This window comes from Carcharodon carcharias, chromosome 2, assembly GCF_017639515.1.
Source record: "Carcharodon carcharias isolate sCarCar2 chromosome 2, sCarCar2.pri, whole genome shotgun sequence".
In the NCBI taxonomy this organism is placed as follows: domain Eukaryota; kingdom Metazoa; phylum Chordata; class Chondrichthyes; order Lamniformes; family Lamnidae; genus Carcharodon; species Carcharodon carcharias.
The window spans coordinates 45,239,526-45,258,844 of NC_054468.1; the positions used below are offsets into that span (position 1 = coordinate 45,239,526).

The window sequence follows — 19,319 nt, forward strand, 5'->3', positions numbered from 1 at the left end:
AGTATAACTAGCTATCAGCTTTGTTTAATGCACTAAACTACCTTAAAACTTCACAACAGTGGAGCTGAATCTGGCGGAAACTGACCTTTTGAAAATTGACAGCTCCCGAAGTAGGTGCTTGAATGAGGGACGCTGGAAAGGCGTTCCCAGGAAATTGTTTTTAAAACACAGCCTGTCGCTCCGTATGTGGTTTGACAGGTTCATTGCTGCAGGATCTCTTCATTCACACAACAAAGCACCCGAGCTACAAAATGGGCACCTTCATTGGTCACATATCGCCTGGCTTGGCGTTCCTTTCCTTCGGCATTCTCTACGCTTTCAAGTTTTCCCTGATGGTGCTTCGAGGCGAGAAGATCCAACTTGTATCAGCTGCTCGGCCACGTGGGTGTCGGAGCTGTTTGAGGCGAATTCCTGCTGAAGGAGTGATGAAGATCGTTTACGGTACCCTGGCAGTCATGGCGGAATTCTTTTATCCGCCCGGTGTGAATAAACTGATAATTTATAACAAAGAGAAACCTGACTATCCATTCATCCACCCCAACGAGTGGCAGCATGTCACCATGTATTCCTATTTCGCTCTAAGTGGCTGGGTGGACATTATCAGTCAGGCCTGTCTGCCCAGACGCTTATTCCTGTTGGAAAATATTGCCATCACCCTCGCTTTTTACACCCAAGCCCTGATCCTTCATTCTCACATGCATGGAAAAGAACGAGTGGAAAATTCGGTGCACACTTTGCTGCTTCTCGCCTGCTTTCTCGTTTGTCTGATCCTCACTGTTGAGATCTGGAGACCCAATGACCACGTCCTTTGGTTCACCAAGACCTGCCTGGTGATGACCCAAGGGAGCTGGCTTCTCCACGCCGCCTTCATCCTCTACAAGCCATTCACAGGGAAGCCCTGGAAGAGCGAAGACATGGCCAACCTCATGTTTGTCACCAGCTTTTTCTGCTGGCATATTGCACTGAACATAATCCTGCTCCTGGCTATCTTTTCACTCACTGGACTCTGGCTCAGTCGCTGCTCCTGCCGCGGGAGCGGCTCAGCCTTACAGAACACCAAGACACTCAACTTCTACCTGAAGTGGGCCGACGGTACAGGCGTCCCATCAGAACATGACAAACTCCAGGCCGTAGAGGAGGAAATGCAATTGCTTCAAGAATGTGACTTTTAATGTCCTGGATACGAAGTTCAACGAATTGGTGGGAGCGCCATACGATCAGCAATACAGCCGCCTAATCCACAGCGCGCCCTCCAAGTTAAATTTCATCACCCCCACCCTTGTCATTGAGCTATGACTCGGAAAGGTTTAGTGTTTTCCGTTTTATTTTAAAAAGCTTCATAAGACAGCCAGGTAAGAAATCTTTTTTAAAAAGCCACCAGTAATGTGTCCCTTTCAGCTTTTATATACTATATTTGAAGAAGTCAATTTTTAATCATTTTTATCATGTTTCCTACCTGCTAATGCAAAACAGTATTTGAATATTTATAAGGATATCTGGTAAGCATTATGATGCTTTTCAGACTGAATGTTTACCAGCTACTTTAGTGGCTAACTTCATTGTGCATTCCACATAATTTCAATTACCTGGGTTTAATGAGCCTTCCCCTAATGAATAATTCACATATGAATGTAATCTTTCTCCCTTTGAGCGTTTTCCCCTTCCCAATCCTGTAAATCTCACAATGGCAAACTATGAAACAATGTAACTTCATCTGAAACAGATGGAAATGGGTTTGTACTCGAAAGAGGTACAGAGAATTTAAGAAAAGTATTGGGTACCAGTTACTTAAGATGGAAAGCATTCCCAATCCTGTCCTAAAGATATTGGGTATTAATTTATCTTGGGTGGGTATTTAAAATGGGTGATAGTGAGTTAGCAGCCTGTGTAACACTACCTGGTTTCCTCCCCATTGAAGTCAATTGAGTGCGAAACAAGCTGCCAATTTGCCATTGCTAATGTTGTATGGCTAATTTATACTGCATTGACTCTTTCCTTAGGCAGCAATTGCCTTCTTTTACCATTACCAAGCAATAATGGTTCATGCTAGTCTTGTTTCATTATTGCTAATTCAACTGGAGAGGGGTAGGGTAGAATTAGGAATAAATGATCTTTCCTCCATTATTAGGTTGCAAACAGGGATGTTTGATAATGATTGCACAGTGTTTAGTACTGTTTGCAACTTCTCAAATATTGAATCTGTCCATGCTGCATGCAGCAAGACCTGAACAATGTTCAGGCTTGGGCTGATAATTGACAAGTGGCAATGGCCATCTCCAACAAGAGAGAAAAACAGAAAATGCTGGAAAAACTCAGCAGGTCTGAAAGCATCTTTGGAGAGAAAAACAGACGTTTTGAGTCCGTATGACCCTCCTTTTCAGCTCTGAAGAAGGGTCATATGGACTTGAAACATCAACTCTGTTTTCCTCTCCACAGATGCTGTCAGACCCGCTGAGTTTTACAGCATTTTCTGTTTTTCTTTCAGATTTCCAGCACCCACAATATTTTGCATTTATACAACAAGAGAGAATCCAACCAACACCCCTTGACATCTAGAGCCCTTGCTATTGTGTCGTCCCCCCCCCCCCCAATATCCTGGGGGTTACCATTGATCCGAAACTTAACTGGACCAGCCATATAAATACTGTGACTGCAAGAGCAGGTCAGTGGCTGAGGATTATGCAGAGAGTAGCACACCTTCTGACTCCCCAACCCTGTCCACCGTCTACAAGGCACAAATAAGAGAGCGATGGAATACACTCCAATTGGTGAATGAGTACAGTTCTAAAAACACCAAAGAAACTCCATTTACAACAAAGCAACCCACTTGATTGACACCCCATCCACCAATTTAAACATTCACCATCTCCACCACTGACATACAGTGGCGGCAATGTGCACCTAACCCTAACCATAATGCACTGCAGGCTCCTTCAACAGTACTTTCCAAACCTGCAACCTCTACCACCTAGAAGAACAAGTGCAGCAGACACGTTGGAGTACTACCACCTGCAAGTTTCCCTCTAAGTGACACACTACTCTGACTTGGAATTATATTGCCATTCCTTAATTGTCACTAAGCCAAAATGCTGACACTCTCTTTCGTAACACTATAGGTGTATCCATGTCACATGAACTGCAGTTGTTCAATAATGTGACTCATTTCCTCAAAAGCAATTAGGGATGGGCAATAATGCTGACTTTGTCAGTGATTCTCACATCCCAAGAATGAATAAAATCTAAATGGCCAAATTTCCCTCTTCTAACCCAGAGGAGCACTCCTACCATTGCCATTGTCAGCTAACTCAACAAAGATTCAGAATGGTACATGGAACTTACTTAGCATCTGTGGTTACATTCTCACGATAAAAGTTTGTTGAGCTATTTGGGAGACTTGAATACAATGTTAATTTTGTGACTAACGAAAGCCTCTCAATCACCTACAAGATGCAAATGAGTAGTGTGAGGGAATAAGTACACTGCCCTTGCCTGGGTACTCCAACAACACTCAAGAAGTTTTACACAATCCAGGCTAAATCAGTTCATTTGTTTGGCACCTCATCCATTGGCTTAAACATCCACTCTCTCCACAATCATGGCGCCATACCTGCAGCGCACACCGTTTACAGGATGTGCTGCAACAACTCACCAAGGCTAGCACCTCACAAACCCACATCCTCCAATACCTGGTAGGACAAAGGCAGTAGGTACATCTGAACATGATTGCCTACAAGTTTCCTTCCAAGACCATTTTGACTTGGACAAATATCACCATTGCTTAATTATTGCTGTGTAAAAAACTTAGAACATCCTACCAAACAACACTGTGGAAGCATTTTCACCACAGAGTGCAACAGTTCAAGAAGAAGGCCCACCTCCAGTTTCTCAAGGGTAACTAGGAACTGAATCGTGGTCTGTGGTCCGTTTCCCAGCTGATCCCGGGCCCGCTGAATGCGCCCAGCCACCGAGCTAAAAATTCAGGTCTTGGGTTCGACAATAAATGTTGGACTTGTCAATGATGACCACATCCAGGCAATTAATTAAATAAAACTCAAAATGTATAAATTATTATTTTGTTGAAGTTAATTTATGGTTAAGTGCAATTCAATAAAGGAATGTGGAAAATTGGTCATTTTATTTTCCACCCTGAACTTTTAAAATTTCATGGATCATGTTGTTTACGCAGTATTGTTACCTGAAATTAAGTTGAGGTATAACAGAAAATCTTTAATTCATAACATCAAATAGTTAAAAGCAACTATGTGAAGAATGTTGCAAGTGGCTTGAAGAAAGATATAAGGGATTTCAAGTATCAAATATAAGCAATGACTGTAATATGGTTCTGACAATCCTTGTGTAATTGATATTATAATATTCATTTGCAAGTTAAAGTTATTGCTGTGTGAGATTAAAACTCCAACTCTGACAAAATGCAGTCTACTTTTGCTTGGTGTAAGCATTTGGATAGAAATAATTGCTACAAACAATGCCATCATACAGACAGCTTCAAAGGGATCTCAAGATCTGGCAAATGAGATAGCCTTGTATGATGAATGTTTAGTTGACTTGTACAAATGCAAAGTGATCACATAACTGCTTCTTGACCTTTAAAATACATGCTTTTTCTCTAATTATACATTCAGTGACAATGCACATGAATATTTAATTTTAAAATTGACTGGCATGGGAATTTAACTAGCTAGCTTTCCATGGAGACTGTAGAACTTAGTTATCTGTCACGATGGTGGATAATGGAAACAGACAGATAATCAAATACGTCGCATTTGTTCTTGTAATATCCTAGGCTTGCGAATCAAAATAATGGATTGAATCTTTGCTAGCATGTGAGGTTGCCTCATATCAGATGGGAGAAGATTGCTATTAGTGGGTTGTGCAACGAGGTAACATTACACCTTAAGCCTTTACCACATAGTAACTGTATGGGCTAATTGGCAAGATAGGAACTTAGAGTATGTATAACAGAGATTCCACATTTACTTTGTTGGCTTTCCATGTTTTCACATCCTGAGATTAATATTAATCCCCTCCATCTGATGGAACAGTGTGGGGAAGGCAATCAGATGGTGGAGGAGGTCATTCCTGGTCCTGACAAAATGCTGCTTTCTAAGGTCATAATTTATTGGGAACAGCATGGGAGAGCCATCTCGACCCTAGGAATCTAGGTTATGTTGAAAAGGCACAACCCAATAATGTCCTTGTGCCACGATGGCATTTTAAATTCCATGTTAGGATGGCCTGTGAGATCCTTCCTTATACCTTGACAATGGCTGGAGTCCATGGACTTGCCACCTACTAGCCTCTATTTCATTCCCGCTGACTTTCTGTAGGAGTCAGTAGCATGAAATGCTAATGAAACCCAGGAGTTTAAATCCTCTAGGCCTTATGCTTTGGGAGGTCAGATGGATCACCACCCACTTTGGTCCCCTCTCCAGCCCAAGTCAAGATCAACTCCATTAGCTGCATTTCTGCAAGGATTGTGTTAGAACAACAGAACCATGCACGAACATGAATGCATTATGTAAGCAGGTGAAGAACTCTGTATAACCAACTTGCATTTAGAGTTCTGCTGACATCGAAACAGAGCCTGACAATGGTTTGATATGTTGTAACAGAGACAATCTAGGAAATTACAAAGTGTTGGACTCCCTTTGAATTAAATATATGTTTCATTTTTGAGTGAAAATTTCTTTGCATCTCTGAAAAGTTCAACTGTTTTTGTTCATGGAATTATTTGCTAAAAATATTAATTGCAAGAATTTACTGTATAACAAAGCAATAGCAGTTTCATAAATTACTTGTTTCAAGCATGATGCAATGAAATGATATAAATTATGATTGCTAAAATAAAACATTTGACAACCTGAATGACTTGTGAGTGTAACATTTCAAACTCTTAATGGCCAGCTGTTGACAAAAAGATCAACTAAAATGGGGATAATTTTAACTTAACATGCTGATGGGCGTTGTAGGGTGATGGATACCATTTGGTGGGTCCTAATGAAGTCCTCGTAGTCTGAAGTATGTTAACTGCACACATTTATTAACTACAAGAACTATGTACATTTATTACAAGAAAGGGTTGACCATGCTTGCTTGTGCTCTGTCCAACACTAGACTGACCTCTAGGTGTGGGTCATGTGTTCTTTTACGTCATTGTGTGGGTGGTACTGTACTCAGAGCCAGTTTAACCCTTCATGTGCCAAACCTTATATACAATGGGAAGTTAAGGGATTGGAAAGCTAGTTTATACCCCGACCAATATTGCTTTCCATGACCTCAATGGGGATTAAAATAAGGAGATGTAAAACCATCATTCCTCGTTTCTTGATGGGTGGGTTTTGTTAAAATTGCTGCCAAGGTGTTATTCACCAATTTAACTTTTTACACCTGACTACTTAGTTGTTCCACTCTGCTTGGAATAGACTGTGTGCACTTTTAAATTGATCTCAGCTTACACTGTACGCTTATTGTGCTGGACGAAAGAGTCCTTACAAATAAAAACAGGTTTATGTTGACCACTAAAAAGATTATATGTATATGTGGGTTTATTTTCCATTTTAAACTTCTAGAGAATTCTTGCAACATTTCTTTCCATCCTGCATTATTTAAGGAAAATTACATTAGTCTATTTATTAACAGATTTTAAAAGTTAGTTTTAATATAGTCAGATGGATGTTATATGCAGAAAATCAGTAGTTATCATGCAAACATGATACAGAGGATTGTCTCCAGTGTTGCTGATGTGTTGTTATTTTATATTGCTTCAAATTAGTATCTGACTTTCATTAATAACAGCAGTATTTAATTGTCATTTTTTAAGTCATTAATGGGATTTGAGTGTCACTGGCTAGGCCAGCACTTATTGCCATCCCTAACTGCCATAGAGAAGATGGTAGTGAGCCGTCTTCTTGAGCCGGTACAGTCCATGTGACGAAGGTACATTCACAGTGCAGTTAGGAAGGAGGTTTTGACCCAGCAAGAGTGAAGGAATCACAATATATTTCCAAGTCAGGATGGTGTGTAACTTCAAGGGAAACATTTCAGGTAATGGTGTTCTCATGTGCCTGCTGCCCTGATCCTTCTAAGTGGTAGAGGTTGTGGGTTTGGAAGGTGCTGTTGAAGGAGCTTTGGTGAGTTGCAGCAGTGCATCTTGTATATGGTACATATTGCAGCCATGGCGTATAGTGGTGGAGAGAGTGAGTCTTTAAGGTGGTGGATGGGTAGCCAATCAAGCGGGCTGCTTTGTCCTGGATGGTGTCAAGATTCTTGAGTGTTGTTGGAGCTGCACTCATCCAGGCAACTGGGGAGTATCCCATCACACTCCAGACTTATGCCTTGTAGATGGAGGAGAGGCTTTGGGGATTTGGGAAGTGATTTACTCGACACAGAATTCCTAACCTCTTACCTGCACTTGTGGCCACAGCATTTAAGTATGGATTAATTAAGGAAAGCCAGCATGGATTTGGTAAAGACAAATTGCATTTAAATAACTTGATTGAATTCTTTGATGAGGTAACAAAGAATGTTGATGAGGTTAAGGTGGTTGATGTGGTACATATGGACTTTACAAAATTGTTTGTTCAAGTGCCACATAATAGGCTTACCAATAAAGTTGAAGCTCATTGAATGAAAGGAACAGTGGCAGCATGGATATGAAATTTGCGAACTGATAGGAAACAGAGAGTATGTGGTGAATGGTTATTTTTCAAACTAGAGGAAGTGGTATTCCCCAGGGGTTGATACTGCGATCACTGCTTTTCTTAACGTAAATTAACAATCCGGATTTGGTACAGGTGACATAAAACTTGGAAGATAATGATAGGCTTCAAGAGGGCCTAGACAGACTTGTGGAATCCGCGGAGACATGAAGGATGGATTTTAACACAATTGTGAAATGATACATTTTTGGAGAATGAGGCGAGGCAATATAAAATAAGGAGAATTATTTGAAAATGGATATAAGCACAGAGAAGCTGGGGCATACATGTACAAATTATTGCAGGTTGAGAAAGTGGTTAAAAATGCATGCAGGATCCTTGTCTTTATAAATAGAGGTATCGGTCAGAATTGTACTGACAACAACCAAGTCTTGATGTCAGGATTGAATGCGGGTACTCTAGCTGGCAGTGCAGGGAGTGGAGTTGTGACTGTGATATTATCAGGGCCGGTCAACTAAGGTCCAGCAGGTGGGGAAGACAGACAGTTAAGTGGTATGAGCGCGAAGAAATTCCAGCTCAGGTAACATTGGCACCATCTTTAAAATGAAGCCTGCAGTACTTGTCCATGCATTAGCTCTGGAGGGAACAGTGAGGGAGTTTTGGCGATTGCAAAAGTTGCTGTAATGGCTGAAGGCAGGTCAAGGGTCCCTATCGGATTCACTGGTGCCTTCCTGGAGGTAATCCAGGCCTATATTCCCTGGAGTTCAGAAGATTGAGAGGTGACCTCATTGGAACATACATGATTCTGAAGAGGCTTGACAGGGTGGACATTGAAAGGTTTTTCCACTGGCTGGGGAATCTAAAACACAGGGGCACAGGATAAGGGGACGATCATTTAGGACTCAGACAAGGAGAAATTTATTCTCTCAAAGGATTGTGAATCATTGGAATTCTCTACCCTACAGGGTTATGGATGTTACAACAGACGGCGAGGGAGTGAGGGGGTTGGAGGATCTTGTAGTGTGTTATAAATATCTAGTTCGTGGTTCATAGCAATGTTTTAGAAGTAAATGGGATAAATGCAAGTAAAGCAGCTTGAAGACTGTTACACTTAAAAGGTTGCGGCTATGTTGATTTAAAGGGTTAACATCTAGAAAGGGAAGATCAGGTGTGCTTACTTAGCTGGAGAATTGGACATGAGGGGTCTACACTGCTTGCAAAGGAATGCAGCTCAGAGAGTTGTTTTGGGAGTTCTAGCTCTTTAAAAGCATTCAGTGCACCCTGGAAGGCTACCTCGTTTTGGAAATAGGTGGAGCTAAGAAGGTTCTAGGATTTAAATTTATCTGTGTGTTTGCTGGGGGAGTGAGTGTTCTGCAGCAGTGGAAAATACCATACCAAAAAGATGCTTCAGGCTCCAGGCATTAAAAGTGTTGCTGTTAATTGTCTCTGTGTAGTTGGGGCTCAGGAGAAGTTCCAGGAGCTTGATAACTCTGTGCATTTAGGGCTCATGAGAAGTCCTGGGGAGCTGAGAAGTAGCAGAAGGTCACTGGCTCCGTGCTGGAAAGGGTTGGGGCTCAGAAGAAGCCCTGGGAGCCATTTAAAGCTTGGTGTAGCTGGGAAGATTGGAGCTTGGTGAAAACGAAGGACAGTACCAGCCCAGTGAAGCTACTGGCTATTAAAGAGCTGAAATTGTGCCAGTAATTAGAGGTTGAGGTACAGACTCAGAAATCCAGGGGATGGAGTGTTGGGAGACAAGGTTGAAACCCTGGGAGGTGTGCAGTCCTTGAAGCCGTCTGAGTTGGAGTTTGAGGGAATTCAAAGGCTTGATCTACGAATGTGAAAGTTTAGAATCACTCAGGTAGCAGACAGAGTTTCAATGAGATTTGTTGACTCACAGTATTTACTGACATCTGGATGGGTTGCTGAGAAACCTGCGGGATCTGTCTTGGTCACATTTGTTATTTATTGTACAGTGTTGTGTGTTAGCGTCGGCCACAGTTTGCCCATTAATTCACATGTACCTCATATTAATCCTGAATTTTAGAGTGTAAGATAGGTATTGCAAATTGTTTTATCTTTTTGACTTTGTGTGGTAAAGTTTATTTTTGTTTGTTCAAAACCCAAGGAATCTTGTGGCTTTATACACTTAGCAAGCGTCTGGAATCTCAAACTTTGTCTACTTTAAACAAAACCTAACCAGATCTTACCAAACATTTGGGGTACTGGTCCAGGATCAAAACAAGTGGAAAAATGGGTAACACAGATTTCTTACTGAATTTAATATCAGGGTTTCATTTGAATTTTTTTCACTATTTCCTGGCTGGCTGCCAGGCCATTTGAAACATTTAAGGTAGAGAATCAAGAGATATGTGGATTAGGTTGGAAAATTGGAGTTGAAGTCCAAGATTAGCCATGATTGTATTGAATGGCGGAGCAGGCTTGACGGGCCACATGGTCTACTCTTGCTATTATCTCTTGTGTTCTCCTCCAGGCTGCAAGGATGTGGAAGGAACGCCTGTTTCCTTGGGACAGCCAAAGGAGATCTGCTTGCTAAATCTAGCATGCCTGGATGGAGATAGCAGCAGCAGTCAGCAGCCATGGAGTTGGCCCCCATACCTAGCTGCAGTGCTGATCCGTTGCATTCTGGCAAGATGAGTGCACTGCATAATATTAAGCTTGCAGCCTTGACTGTGACTGAAGACAGGATATGAGTTGGAGACGGGAATGCCCATGCAATTAGTGGAGATGCACAGGCATGAGCATTGGCTTTCAGATGCATGTCAGTCCCTCTATGCAAGAGACTGGTCAGACAGAGGTGACTCCTGCATAGCCAGTACCGATTGCCACCAAGATGGACACTTAGGCCATCACTAACATAGGCATTGTGCGTGTCTTTTATTGGTAAGTGACAATGGGAATTCATCACAGAATCACAGAATTTGAACGGCACAGAAGGAGGCCATTTGGCTCATCATGTCTGCACTGGCTCTCCAACTGAGCATTATGATCTAGTTCCACTGCCCTGACTTTTCCCCATACCCCTGCACATTGTTTCTATTCAAATAATCATCTAGTGCCCTTAGTGCCCTCTAGAATGCCTCGATTGAATTTGTCTCCACCACACTTCCAGGCAGTGCATTCCAGACTCAAACCACTTCTTGTGTGAAAAACATTTCCTCACATCACATTGGCTTCTTTTGCAAATCACTTTAAACATGTGCCCTCTCGTTCTTGCTCCTTTTACGAGTGGGAACAGCTGCTCCCTATCTACTCTGTCCAGCCCACAGATGACTTTATCAAATCACTTTTTAGCTTTCTTCTCTCCAAGGAGAACAACCCCAACCTCTCCAATCTATCCTCATGGCTGAAGTTTTTCATCCCTGGAACCATTCTTGTAAATCTTTTCTGTACTCTGTCCAATGTGTTCACATACTCCCTATAGGGTGGTGCCCAGAACGGTACACAATATTCCAGCTGAGGTCTAAGGAGTATCTTTTATAAATTCAGCATAACCTCCCTGCTCTTGTGCTCTATGCCCCTATTAACAAAGCCCAGGATACTATATGCTTTATTAACTGCTCTCTCTACCTGTCCTGCCACCTTCAATGATCCACACACATTTACACCCAGGTCTTTCTGCTCCTGAACCCCTTTCAAAGTTTCACCCCTTATTTTATATTGTCTATCCATGTTCTTCCTACCAAAATGCATCACCTCACACTTCTCCGCATTGAATTTCATCTGTCACCTATTTGCCCACTCCACCAACTTGTCTATGTCCTCTTGAAGTTCCACTTTGTCTTCCTTGCAGTTCACAACAGTCCCAAGCTTTGTCGTATCCACCAACTTTGAAATTGCCCCCTGTGCACCAAGATCTAGATCATTAATATATATCAGGAAAAGCAAGGGTCCCAATACTGACCCCTGGGGAACATCACTATAAACGTTATTCCAGCCCGAAAAAATATCCATTGACCATTAGTCTCCGCTTCCTATTTTTCAGCCAAATTTGTATCCACATTGCTACTGTCCCTTTTATTCCATGAGCAATAACTTTTCCCACCAGTCTGTTGTATGGCAATGTATCAAATGCCTTTTGAAAGTCCATGTACACTACATCAACAGCATTACCCTCATCGAACTTTTCTGTTACCTCTTCAAAAAACTCTAGCAAGTTAGTTAAACTTGATTTCCCCTTTAGAAGTCCATGCTGGCTGTTCCTTATCAACCCATATTTTTCTATGTGACCAATAATTCTATCCCGAATAATTATTTCTAGAATCTTGCCCATCACTGAAGTTAAACTGACTGGCCTGTAACTGCTGGGCTTATCCTTACAACCCTTTTTGAACAAAGGTGTAATATTTGCAATTCTCCAGTCCTCTGGCACCACCCCTGAGTCTAGGGAAGACGGAAAAATTGCCAGTGCCCCTGCGATTCCTACTTTCACTTCCTTCAATATCCTTGGATATATTCATCCAGTCCCAGTGCCTTGTCAACTTTAAGTACCGATAGTCTATTCAACACTTACTCGTTATCAGTTTTGAACCCTTCTAGTGACAGAGTTCCCTCATCTGTCACCATGGCCTGGGTAGTATCTACCTTCTTGGTAAAGGCAGATGCAGAGTATTCATTTAATACCTCAGCCATGGCCCCTTCGTCCATGTGTAAATTCCCTTTTAGGTCCCTAATTGGCCCTACTCCTCCTTTTACCACCCTTCTACAATTTATATGTCTAATATATTTTATACTTTTGGGATTCCCCTTTATGTTAGCTGCCAGTCTTTTCTCATAATCCCTTTTGGCTTCTCTAATATGCTTTTTCACCACCCCTCTGAACCTTCTATAATCCTCTTGGTTCTCAATTATATTTTCTAACTGACACCTGTCATAAGCATGCTTTTTCTTCTTTATCTTACTTACAAGAGAAGAGAGCTCACAATGCAAGGGAAAGATCAAGATCCAGAGGTGGCGTGCCCTACATGGCAAACCTCACACCTATGGAGGAAGAGGCATTGGAGCGGGGAGAAATAGAATCAGGCAAGTCAATCGTGGATGATGAAACAGGTGTGGAGCCCCGAGAGTGTGAGTGTCCTAATGACTGGGGCAATGGATGAATCTGGGGAGCAGAAAGCATAGTACTCATGTGTCCACCACTGGTCACATACAGCTGCAATGATGAGTAGTCAGATGGATATGTTGGAAAGTGCATTGTCCTCTCTTCAACTCTTCTCTCCTTTATAGATCTTTGACGAGCAGACAGGTGCCAAACCTGTATGACAGCCCTCCTTTTCAGAGGAGCAAGACGAGGAGACCTCAGAGGATGAATTGCCACATCATTCCCCTGCACTCCTCACCAGCGCAGATACTTTCATGCCGCTGGCTTGTCATGCATGGTTAGTTATGGGTTCACAATCTGGTTAGCATAGCACAGATGCACCTGAGCAGCTGACAGAGACTGTGACAGTTGAGACCACTGACACTTGGAGGACTGTGGAAAGCACAATGATGTTCAACTTTAGGCTGATGACATGATTCTGGAATTATCAAGGTGGCAGATGCTGGACTGCAACATGAGGTTCATGAATATCCAGGGGCTATACACCCTATGTATGGAATAGAGGAGTCTATCTAAGCCATCAGTGCATCCATGACTCTGGTGTGCACACACATGGTATTCTCCATTAAGAAATAGGCAACCCTCAAGCTGAGCCAGTAGATGCTGGAGATGTACACAGACCTGCATGCAATTGCCACCTCTGTGGAGCAATAGCTGGGCTAAAGGGCGATACAATGCTTGGAGTCATCGCTAGATACTTGGACACAGAAGAGCAGGGAGGGCGAAGTGTGACCTGATAGGATAAAGATGTAGCTGACTGAAACATCTGGGGATGTCCCTCAAGCTGCTTCTAGTGTGGATGATGGGTCCTGGTTCCCTTATAAGGTAACACCAGCACCTCACAAAAGTCGCAGAGAGAGAGAGGCAGCTCCTGTAACTGCAGGAGGCCTTCAATATATGGGGATGGGGTGGTGGTTTCTAGGCCTCAGATAACCAGTAATTGACTGCCCAGGTCTTCAAAAGCCATGGAGCAGAAAGGTCAATGGCCTGCCTTCACTGCAGCTGACAGCGCAGGGGAGAACCACATAAGAGCACTGACACAGCATGAAAATGTCCAGCGAGCTGCACGTCAGTTTCAGGGGGTTTTATTCTGTTATTAGATGTTACCTTGATGAGTATCTTCAATCAGTTTTAAAATGGTGCACCACAAAAAGACCCCTTTACTTTTTCATACACCACTGGGTCATTAACAGCTCACTGGCTCCTGCACAAGGTTTGATGGAAAGGACCACACTCAGTAGGGTGTCATACTGTTGCCTCATGTGATGATGAGTCCAGGGAAATGGTAAGGAAATTCAAGGAAAAGACAACAGGAAGAAGTTCTTGGATTGTCTGGGTGTGTAAGAAAAGTTCATATGAAATGTTCCTGTATTACTGAGTTTCAAACCTCCCTTGAATCTTGCTTGCGATCTCTCAGGGTCTTCATTCTGTTGCGCATGGTCACCATCTTCCTCCCTATCCCCATCCTTAGAGGAGGCATTGAGCTCCAGGATGTCTTCATTGTTCAAAGCTTCTCCCCTCTGTAATGTCAGGTTGTGCAGAGCACAGCACACTATCATGATATACAAGACCCTTGCTGGGACTTTCTGAAGGGCTCCACTGGACCTATCATGGCAACTGAACCACATCTTCAGGAGGCCTATGCCCCACTCAGTGGTTGTTCAAGTTGTGCCTTCACAGCTGTCGTATTTCTCCTCTGCATCTGTGCTTGATTTCCTCACAGGTGTAAGTAGCCACCTCTTTAGTGATTAGCCCCTGTCACTCAATATTCACCCTTGAACTCGCGTGAGGGACCTGAATATGTCAGGCACCTGGGACTGTCTTAGGATGTAGGTGTCATAACAGCTTCCTGAGAACTTTGTACAGAGCTGGAGGGTCTGTTTATGGTGCACACAGGCCAGTGGTTCATTGAAGGAGTAGAAGCCCTTCGTGTTGATGAAGGCTGCTGCCTGGTCTGTGGGGTCCTTGATGACCACATGGCCACATGTGTGCAGTTGATGGTATTCTGCACCTGAGGGAACTCGGTGATGACCCCGAATCCCATCGGTCTCCCTGCCTGAATGGCTGGATCGGTGTGAAGGTGCACATATTGGCTGGCCCTCTTGAAGGCGACATTGCTAACAACATTAATACACCAATGAGCTGCAAACTCATATCACAGAATCATGGAATACTTATAGCACAGAAGGAGGCCATTTGGCCTGTTTTGTCTGTGCTGGCTCTCTGCCTTTTCCTTGGAGCACTGGGAAGCTTTTCTCTTTGGATAAATTTTCAATTCTCTTTTGAGAGCCATGGTTAAGTCTGCTTCCACCCAACTCCCAGGCAGTACATTCCAGATCCTAAACATTCATTGTATAGAAAAGTTTTTCCTCATGCTGCCATTGTTTCTTTTGTCAATCACCTTAAATCAGTGCCCTCTGGTAGTCAACCCTTCCACCAATTAGAACCATTTCTGCATATCTACTCTGTCCAGACCCATCATGACTTTGTACACCTCTAACAAATTTCCTCTTAATTTTCTCTTCTCCAAGGAGAACAACCCCAGCTTCCCCAGTCTATCCAGTAACTGAGGTTCCTCAGGCCTGGAACCATTCTTGTGAATTTTTACTGCACCATTTCTAATTTTTTCACATCCTTCTTAAAATGTGGTGCCAAAACAGTAATCCAGTTGAGGCTGAACCAGTGTTTTATACATGTTCATCATAATTTCCTTGCCTTTTATTGTATGCCCTATTCATAAAGCCCAGGATCCTCTATGTGTTATTAACAACTTTTTCAACCTGCCCTGCCACCTTCAATGATTTGTGCATGTACTGCCTCACTGCTCCTGCACCACCCTAAAATTGTATCCTTTGTTTAATCTTGACTTTCCTCATTCTTCCTACTGCTATGAAACCCAAGCTTACCTTAAAGCTGAGTTCAGATATCAGGAACTTTAACTCTTGATGGACTTCAGACTTTTTGTGCACGCATAGGTTGAGAGTGGGGCTGCACATGCACAGTTCTACATGTTTAAGTTCTTTGGGCCCAGGACAGGCCCAGTGTGCCTGTGCATCAAGAAAAACAAGGAAAATGGTGCAAAAGCCTGGGTCAGGTGACCAGGTGCGGAGCTCCACAGCCAGCAAGTGTCCCAAACAGGGTACAAGGGAGAGGGGGAGGGAGAGGTCCCAAAGGGAAGCCCCAGGTAAGGCACAGAGACAAGGGACAGGAACATGTCCCAGTTAAAATAAGGAAAAAGAGAGGAGCAGAGAAATAGGCTCCAAGTTATAGAAAGGGCTGTGGGAGCAGAGTTTAAGTAAAGCAGGCTCAGGAGAAGCCCTAGTAATTGAAGAGGGCTGTTGGGGGCAAAGATACCCCCTTGGAGCAGTAGTGTTCTGCTCAGCACCACTGAAGACCTAAAGTTGTGTCTGTGATTTGGTGCTTAGGTGCATACCCAGGAATCCAAGGGAAAGGAATCTTGGGTGACGAGATTGAAATCCTGCGTGGTGGGCCGTTGTCTACGCTGTCTGAGTCTGGTAATTGAAGAGGGCTCAAGAGAAGCTCTGAAGATTGGTGAATCCATGCTGCGAGCGACTGGGGCAAAGGTACCCCTTTGGAGCAGTAATGTTCTGCTTGGCACAGCCAATGACCTGAAGTTGTGCTTGTGAGTTGGTGTTTGAGTGTATAATTGGGAATCCAGGGAGACTGAATCTTGGGAGATGAGATTGAAACTCTGCGAGATGGGCCAAAGTTGATGCCGTCCGAGTTGGAGCAACCTTTGGAGAGAATTCCATCTTTGAAGATGAAGATTGGAAATCCGCATGAGAGAGATAGCATTTCAGTGAGATTAGTTGAATCACAGTGTTATTGATGTCTGGGCAGGTTGTTGAGAAATCTGTAGAATCTGTTTTGGTTGCCTTTGGCATTTACTGTGTAGTGTGGCGTGTTCGACCGCAATTTGCTTGCTAATTCACATGTACCTCATACTTAACCTGAATGTTAAAGTGTAAGATAGATGTTGTAAATTGTTTTATCTTTCTCATTTTGTATAGTAAAGTTTATTTTTGTTTGTTTAAAATCCATGGAATCTTGTGGCTTTGCTCACCGAATATGTATCTTAAATCTCAAACTTTGCCTACCTTAGACAAAGCATTATTGGTCCCTAGCCAGATTCTACCAACAACTTGGGGTCTGGCCAAGGATCATAACACTACCAAAGCTGAATCACTTCTCTGCATTAAATTTCATCTGATACCTGTCCACTTGCCTGTCTATGTCCTTCTGAAGCTCTGCAGTTTACATACTTTCAAGTTTTGTATCATCTCCAAATTTTGAAACTGTGCCCTACATGGCTGTGGAGGGGTCGAAATCAAATTTCACCATCGGCCATGGTGGGATTCAAACCCAGGCCCCCAGAACATTACACTGGGTGTCTAGATTACTAGCCCAGTGACAATAACACTACTCTATCGCCTGCCCAGTAGATAGATAGGGAGACACTGTTGGCAGAAAGTTGAGAGCCAGTGGACACAGATTTAATTTGATTTGCAAAAGAACAAATGTGACATGAGGAAAAACATTTTGATGTAGGGAGTGGTTGTGATCTGGAATATACCACCTGAGGGTATAATGGAGGAAGTTTCAATTGTGCTTTCAAAAGAGAACTTCCCCCGAAAGGAAAAAAAATTCTAGGGTTACAGAGAAAGGATGGACTAGCTAAATTGCTCTCATTCAATGGGCTAAACGGCCTCTTTTTATGTAGTAACCATCTGCACCAGGTGGATCAGTAAGAATGAGGTCAAGTATGATTTTCCCTCTTGTTGGTTCTCTTACCTGCTGTTACAGGCCCAGTTAGGCAGCTGTGTCCTTCAGGGCTCAACCAACTCACTCAGTAGTTGTGCTCCCGAGCCACTCTTGGTAATGGGTATTGAAGACCCCAGAGTACATTCTGTATCCTTAAAGCTTCGATATTTTAATAAAAAGTACTAAGAAAGTTATTTGACACATGTTCTAATAATCTTAACAACAACAAAGAACGGACAAGATTTGGTATGAGATCAGTTTTAACCTGGTATAGGATGAGTTTGTGGATGGGACAAAAACAGATGATAAACCTGGAGGAAAAAAATACCGGAGGGAGGCCAGCTGCTCTTAACTACTGTGATCCATATTAATTATAGGATCATCAATGTTGCAGCCACAGAAGGAGGCCATTTGGCCCATTGAGCCTGTAATATCCAATTTGTCATATGTCCCTGCTCTTTCACCACAGCCCTGTAAATTTTTTCTTCAAGAATTTATTCAATTTCCTTTTGAAAGTTACTTTTGAATCAGCTTCCATCTGTCCTTCAGACAGTACATTCCAGATCAAAACAGCAACTTGCATTTATATAGTGTCTCTAATGCAATAAAACATGCAATGTCAGCTCACAGGGGTGTAGAGAGCAAAATAAGACACTGAGCCACATGAATCGACATTACAGCAGATAGTCAAAAGCTTGATCAAAGATGTAGATTTTAATGAACATCTTAAAAGAGGAAATCCCTCGCCCATGTCTTTGTACTTCTAGACCCAACCATTCCAATGCTCTTCTGGCTGGTCTCCCATATTCTATCCTCTGTAAACTTGAGATTATCCAAAACTCTGCTGCCCATGTCTTATCATGATGCTATCACCCCTGTGCTTGCTGATCTACATTGGCTCCTGGTAAAACAACACATTGATTTCAAATCGTCATCTTTGTTTTCTAATCTCCTCATGGCACTGCCACTCCTTATCTTTTTAATCTCCTCCAACCCCACAACCCTCTGAGATATCTGTGCTCCTCTAATTCTGGCCTTTTTGCAATACCAATTTGAAAAAATTCGTTCACAAGGTGCGGACATCACTAGCTAGGCCAACATTCATTACCTGTCCTTAACTGCCTTGTCAGGTGGGAGAAAGATAGCAAACTGAGAAAACTGCCTTGAGAAAGTGGTGGTGAGCTGCTGCCTTGAACCACTGCAGGCCATGTGGTGGAGGTATACCCACAGGGCTGTTAGGCCACCATTGGTGGCAGCCATGCCTTCAGTTGCTTAGGCCCCCAAGCACTGGAATTTCCTCTCTACACTTCACTTTATCTCTACTTCGCTTTCCTCATTTAGGACACTTCTTAAAACCTATCCCTTTGACCAAGTTTTTGGTAATTCGACCTAATATCTCCTCCGTACATGGTTCTGTGTCATATTTTGTTTTATAATGCTTCTGTGAAGTGCCCTGGGATGTTTCATTCAGTAAACGTGCTATATAAATATAAGTTGTAAGTGAAAGTGAGGTAGAGAGGCAGAGAGATTTACAGAGGACAGCTTAGTGTCCGGATAGCTGAAAGCAAAACCACCAGTGTTGGAGCAATTAATATCAGGGATACTCAAGAAGACAGAGTTACATGACCACACATCTTGGAGGGTTGTGGAGCTCAAGGAAAGTACAGAGATAAGAAGGGATGAGGGCATGGAGAGAGTTGGAAGCTAGAATGAGATTTTTAAAATCAAGGGCTTGATGC

General features: G+C 42.8%; 1 protein-coding gene across 1 annotated transcript; it reads left to right on the forward strand.

The window, feature by feature from the left end:
• The first annotated feature begins 251 nt into the window (after positions 1 to 251).
• Positions 252 to 1,172, forward strand: LOC121287279 (transmembrane epididymal protein 1-like). The gene has a single exon (XM_041205009.1). The coding sequence runs from the start codon at positions 252 to 254 to the stop codon at positions 1,170 to 1,172; it is 921 nt and encodes a 306-aa protein (XP_041060943.1).
• The last annotated feature ends 18,147 nt before the right edge of the window (positions 1,173 to 19,319 follow it).

Excerpts from the sequence above, each read along its gene's own strand:
- LOC121287279 (XM_041205009.1), top strand. The coding sequence starts at position 252 with ATGGGCACCTTCATTGGTCACATATCGCCTGGCTTGGCGTTCCTTTCC.